Below are 6,727 nucleotides of genomic sequence, written 5' to 3'. Positions count from 1 at the left end.
GCACTGATGGCCCGCGATTGATTAAGTATGCTGCTGTGTTGATAGCTTCAGCCCAAAATTGTTTAGGCAAGCCAGCGTGTAACCGCATGCTTCTGGCTCTCTCTGTCAACGTCCGGTTCATTCGTTCGGACACACCATTTTGTTGCGGTGTTCCTGGCAACGTCCTTTCCAGTTTGATACCACTCTGGTAACAAAACTTTTTGAAATTAGCATGTTCGTACTCTCCGCCATTATCTGATCTCAATTTCTTTACTTGCAAACCTGTTTCATTCTCCACCATGGCTTTCCACTTCTTGAACATCTCGAACACTTCAGATTTGTGTCTCAAGAAGTAGACCCATACTTTTCTGGAGTGATCATCGATGAAAGTCACAAAATAAGACTTTCCGCCAATAGATGGAACTGCAACTGGTCCCCAAACATCTGTGTGGACTAACTCTAGCTTTTCTTGCTTCGAAGTTCTGCCATACTTGTTGAAACTCACTCGCTTCTGCTTCTCGAAGATGCAACTCTCACATAGGTCTGCATCAATAGATTGAAGTCCTGGTAGTTTCCCTTTATCATGCATGTACTTGAGTCCTTTTTGACTCATATGCCCCAGTCTCTGGTGCCATAGATTCGGATCGTCATTCGAATCAGCAACTGTAATTATTCCGCAAGCACTCGTCGTGGTGTAAAGAGTACCACTTTTCTTGCCTCGTGCTATGGTCATTGCACCCCTGGAAACCTTCCAAATATCACCATTGAAGGTTGTGACATAACCCTCATTTGATAGTTGTCCCACAGATATCAGGTTCTTCCTCAAGTCTGGAATGTGTCTGACATCCTTCAATTTCCATACAGATCCATTAAGCTTGATCTGTACTTCGCCTTTGCCGACTACGTCACAAGGTTGATCATCACCAAGATATACTTTTCCAAGATTGCCCGGCTCATAACTCGTAAAGAGTTCTCTGTTTGAGGTAGCATGAAAAGATGCTCCAGAATCTATCACCCAGTATTCTGCTTTGCTTTCCAAAGAGCATATCAAAGCATCATCTGATTCGTCCGCTACAACATTGGCCTCGGTCTTGTTTTCATTTTTGGAAACTTGACACTGATTTTTGTAGTGTCCGGTCTTGCCACAATTCCAACATTCAACAACTTTTGATTTGTTGGAATTCTTTGGATTTCTGGATTTTGATCTACCAAATCTTGACTTGCTCCTGTAATGCCCTTTACCTCTGTTTGAACTTCTGCCTCTGCTCTCCACGTTCAAAGCAGCTCCAGAAGTGGAAACACCTTCTGATTGTCTTCGTATTTCCTCGGTCAGGATCATACTCACAACATCTTCAAATTTCAATTTGGATTTTCTGGCAGAGCTACTAATTGCTGTAACTGTGCCATTCCAACTCTCAGGTAGCAGCCCGAGTATCAACAAAGCTTGAACCTCATCACTGAATGTGATTTCGACTGTGTTTAATTGGTCCGTCACTTCATTGAACACATTTAGATGTTCTCCAAATCTTTCGCCTTCCGCTATTTTCATAGTAAATAGCTTTTTGATTAAATGGACTTTGTTTGCTGCAGATGGTTGTTCATACATGCTAGATAGGGCCGCCATGAGAGATGTCGTCGTCTTCTCATTTTTTATGTTAAAAGCGACTGACTTTGACAATGTCAGCCTTATTGCGCCAAGAGCTTTTCGGTCAAGTAATTCCCACTCGTCGTTGGTCATGTCCTCCGGCTTTTCGTGAAGTGGTTTATACAGGTCCTTCTGGTACAAATAGTCCTCCATTTGCATCTTCCAAAATCCAAAGTTTGTACCATCAAACTTATCGATTTTGGATATCTTCTCGTCTGTTGCCATTCCTCCCACTTAAATTCTGGAGCTCTGATACCAGTTGTTGGGAAATTAGACCGCTACTGATTCCGCCAGGATCAGTGGGACGCATAATAATTTAAACTGAGAAGAAATAAATGTAGCAAAAATAATAAGTGCAAGTGACACAAGAATTTACGTGGTTCGGCAATTGTGCCTACGTCCACAAACCCACACCAATTCTTTTACTATATCAACAAGAGAATAAAAGGAGTACAACAAATACACTCTCTGTATTTTATTTGCCTACGCAAAGACAATCTCTCTATTTTTCTCTCGTTAATTTTCTGCACAAACGAAAGCCTAACTGCTTCTCACTTTGTGCTTGCTCACTATCTCTCGTATTTTCACTCAACACTTTTGCACTTGTTTTTGCTCTCACTTTGGCACATTTCTTCCTTTGCTTTGGCCTCCAATTTATAGGAAATTTTTCACCTTCCTCATTAATGCAAATCCAACATTTTCCACAAAGTTGGTTTGCATGGCAAAGAATTTCTTCCAAAAAAAATTTCGGTGGCAGCTGCATGGTTTGAAACCTTTTCCATCCACATTGCTTTGTCAACAATTGCTTACCATGCATGCAAAGTCTTCAACATTTGCTGCCATATGTGTCTGCCACTATTTGGAAATTTTTGCCTGACACATGAGAAATTTGTGAAGCCTATAACTTAGGCTCCATATTTTCAACATCACGTCCACCAAACAAGTCATTTTGGAAGAATTTTTGTTTGAAAAAAAAAAATAATAATAATAATAAAAAAATCCTTTTCATGAAATCGTTTCTACCTTTTAGAAGGTTGCAAACCGATCTCACATTCCACTGTATAGATGGAAGTTTTCGAACTAGTAATTTATGTTGGTAAGATGCTTGCTTAGTCGTTCAAATTTTGTTTTCTCAAGTGTGTATTTCTTCCCAGGTTATGTTGCCGGAATCTATCGCCATTGTCATGGCCCCAAGAGACACTTCCAAGTAATATTCTTTTTATGTTTTTTCTCATCTTGAACTTTAACAGCGTTATTTATTTATGTATCAAAGACTTAACATCACCTGTGCAGTAAACATGGTATATTCCGATTGACTCCAGGTGGCACGACAGTCGTGAGGCTATGCCCAAAACGCGGGTTTCATCCACACAAACCTCCTTCCGATGGTAGTCCAATATACAATCATTGTACAGATGTTTATATGAATCCTACCTTGAAGGTTGACATCATTGATCTACGGTGATCTCAATTACACATACAGATTTATTTGCAAGCTTATTTGCTTATTCATGACATGAATATGATTTTTATCTCTGCCTTGTACTTGAACAATGAGAAGTTTCACAGGAAATAAAAGAAAATTGTACCGTGAGATGACAATTCTTGTTCATGGATAAAGGAAAAGATCTGAATGGATATGATTGTATTGTTTGTACCAGTTAACTTTTCTCTATTGCAATTATTTTTGCTGTTGTTTTGGCCACATCTTGTCGAGAGATTGATCTCGAGAAGTAATTGTAAGATAGATTATTATAAACTTGTGCTCATTGTAATCTGTCATACAAGTTAATAGATGTGCGAACAGATTCTACAAGTTCAATGAGCCTTGGCCAGGTAGAATTGCCAAGACAATCAAGCATTTTCATTCAACGATCTATCAAACCCTACCTCTAATGTCCCCAATTATTGATTAAATAGTACGAGAAGAAATCTTGCTGGGGCTTATTCTTTTGAGTGAAATCTTTGGAGTAGTCGACCCCGAACGAGAGAGAATCAAAATAGTTCGTGAACCAAATGAGACTGTAATTTAATAGAAACAATGTCGATTTAGATCCGATAACTATGATTGACACTATGAGTGAAAAATATGAAGTAGTGTAGAATTATAATGTTCAACGACAGTGTAGTTTTAGTAATGCTACCATCGAAGTGCTCGCGTGATAAGGCATTGGTCATTGATTTATCGATGGGCTCGTAAAGTACAAAGTAAAGAGATGTAGGGCTAATGTTAATTTAGAGATATCGATATTTACTCAACATTGTGTTTGTGTGTGATTTGTGTTGTAACTTGTTAGTGTGATTGAAGAATACAGATATGGAGATGGACCGACTACGAAAAGGCAGGACAAATTTGATTTTGTAAGAAAAAAGTTGTTATTTTATTGATGGCAAAAAAATCTATACCGTCCCATCTCAAACGGGTTGGCAGGCGGGGCGTCCCGTCGTGGGTCCTGTGACTCCTGTCCGTTGCCAGCCTCAGTTACTTTTCAATTTTCGTCTTGTAGACTGAAAAAAGAAAAAAGAAAAAGAAAAAAAAAACTTTAATTTTTCAATAATTAACGAGAAAATATTTCTATACGATTTTCTTGACGTAATTTTCTAAAAAATTACCTGGAGTAACTCCAGATGGTGAAATTGAATTTTATACGGGTTTCACTTGCAAAGTGTTCCACTCCCACTTCTGCTCCTCTCGCCCACTGTCAGTTCCGGAACCCCACATTAATTTCCCTTTTCCATTATTTCCCATCATATAAGCTCAAATTCTGCTTCAATCAATCACTTCTCCGATAGCGATTAAACGGAATGTAGACATAGTAAATTCGAGATTGAAAATTATTGGAAATAGCTTGGATTTTGGTGAATGAATGGCGGGTCCTTCATTGATGGACTCCATTTTTCAGCGTTCCTTAGACGATCTAATCAAGAGTATCCGCCTGAGTCCAGCCGGTGGCGAAGCGGCGTTTATCGCCAAGTCAATTGATGAGGTCCGCCTTGAGATCAAATCTACCGATTCACAAACAAAGGCCACAGCCCTCCAGAAGTTAACTTATTTGCACTCCTTACATGGAGTTGATATGTCTTGGGTCGCTTTCCCCGCTGTCGAGCTTTCTTCCTCCGCCGTGCACTCCCACAAGCGCCTTGCGTTGCTATCGGCTTCGCTTTCATTCAGTCCTACAACGGATGTTATTCTGCTCTTGAACCACCAGCTGCGCAAGGTCTTTTCGTCCTCCAATCCTCATGATGCCAGTCTTGCTCTATCAACTCTTTCTTCTATTTCTACACCGGATTTGTCTCGTGATTTGACTCCGGTGTTGTTTACATTGCTTAGCAGTTCTAAGAATTTCGTAAAAAAGAAAGCCATTTCGGCTTTTTTAAGAATTTTTGAGCAGTACCCGGTGGCTGTTCGTGTTTGTTTTAAACGAATTGTCGAAAATCTTGAGAGCAGTGATATGGGTGTTTTGTCTGCTACAGTGGGATTGTTCTGTGAGCTTACTGTAAAGGAACCCAGATCATATTTACCCTTGGCTCCCGAGTTCTATAAGATTTTAGTAGATTCCACGAATAATTGGGTTCTAATTAAGATTTTAAAGATTTTTGCCAAGTTGGCCCCATTAGAGCCGAGGCTGGCAAAGAGAATAGTGGAGCCAATTTGTGAGCATTTGAGAAGAACAGGAGCTAAATCATTGGCATTTGAGTGTGTGAATACTATTGTAACTAGTTTGAGTGAGTACGAACCTGCAGTGAAGCTTGCAGTCATGAAAATGTTAGAATTTTAGTTGTTTAAAATTATATAAAAAAAAAAAAAAAATTTCTTTTGGGCTTAACCATGCGGCTGCACGGGTTAAGCCCATGCGGCCGCATGAGGCCCTCCCGAAACTGGGAGGGCCACTTGCACTATAACCATGCGACCGCATGGTTTTACAAAGTGACCGTTGGGGATTCGTTTTTTACCATTTTTCTTTTGAATTTGGTGTCTTTTCAACATAATTTTGCACCATTTCGTGGGAACCCTTCAAAGTCTATAAATAGGTGTTCCAATTGCAAAGAAAAACACTCTTGAGAAAATTAAGAAATCCACCACAAGATTATTCTCCCGAATTATCACATAATCAATCCTATATCTATTTTCACTTGTTCTTTGTGAAAGATACACTTTGCTTTTGGTGTTCTTCACACAAAGGCTTGTTTAATCTTACAAACTATTTGTCGAAATTTCTTAAAAGCATTGGAAAGGAGGCAAATAACGTTTGAGGATAGTGTTATCATTTTCGTGTTCAAGCCTCTAATTATATCTATATTCTTTTATTACCAATTTTCTTCTCTTCATTGCTTTAAATTTCCAACAAACTCAAACGTTATTTTGCATTTACTGCAATGGAGTCAGAATCTACTATTGCTACTATATGATCTCTACACAAACACTACTTCGGCTAAAGAAATCTGGTATGCATTAGACAGCAAATACAAAGCCGAGGAAGAAGGTATTAAAAAGTTTTTAATATCTAAATATTTTGATTTTAAAATTTTAGACAATATACCTTTATTGCCTCAAGTACATGAGTTACAAATAATTGTGAACAAATTGAAAGTAGTAAAAATTGAACTTCCCGAAACTTTCCAAGTGGGAGCAATTATTGCTAAACTCCCTGGTTCTTGGAGAGGATATAGGAAGAAAATTCTTCACAATTCCGAAGATTTTTCTTTAGAAGACATACAGAAACATCTTCGCATTGAGGAAGAATCAAGGGCAAGAGATAAAATTCTTATGATGGCTCTTCGAAAGCCAATGCCGTGGACAATGTGGACAACTCCAACAAGTTCAAAAAGAAAGGGAAATTTCTTGGTCCTAGAAAGGATCAAGGAAAATTCAAAAACAAAGCCAAAGGATCGTGCTATATTTGTGGAAAATCGGGACACTATACTAAAGATTGCAGGCATAGGAAATAATATAAGAAGGAAGGACAAGTGAACTCTGTTGATGAAATTATTGCAACAGTGAGTGAAATCAATGCAATCCAAGGCAAAGTTTCGGGCTGGTGGTACGATACATGCGCTTCAATCCATGTATGTTATGATAAGTCTCTCTTCAAAACTTATCAT

The 6,727-nt window shown here is 38.7% G+C and overlaps 2 protein-coding genes across 2 annotated transcripts in view; both read left to right on the top strand.

The window, feature by feature from the left end:
• The window catches only part of LOC111400701 (AMSH-like ubiquitin thioesterase 1), a 23,251-nt gene extending 19,922 nt beyond the window's left edge, over positions 1–3,329 (top strand). Inside the window, 2 exon segments of the mRNA XM_023028091.1 lie at positions 2,779–2,831; positions 2,918–3,329. Coding sequence (XP_022883859.1) covers positions 2,779–2,831; positions 2,918–3,089 — 225 coding nt within the window. The 3' untranslated portion in view covers positions 3,090–3,329.
• Positions 3,330–4,243: 914 nt separating this feature from the next.
• Positions 4,244–6,727, top strand: part of LOC111400700 — an 11,425-nt gene continuing 8,941 nt past the window's right edge. Inside the window, 3 exon segments of the mRNA XM_023028090.1 lie at positions 4,244–5,390; positions 6,008–6,108; positions 6,157–6,592. Of these exon segments, the coding sequence (XP_022883858.1) occupies positions 4,492–5,390; positions 6,008–6,108; positions 6,157–6,592 (1,436 nt within the window). The 5' untranslated portion in view covers positions 4,244–4,491.

Source organism: Olea europaea, chromosome 10 (genome assembly GCF_002742605.1).
Source record: "Olea europaea var. sylvestris chromosome 10, O_europaea_v1, whole genome shotgun sequence".
Lineage (NCBI taxonomy): Eukaryota > Viridiplantae > Streptophyta > Magnoliopsida > Lamiales > Oleaceae > Olea > Olea europaea.
The sequence above is the reverse complement of the archived record's forward strand: the minus strand, read 5'-3'. Positions and strand labels throughout refer to the sequence as shown.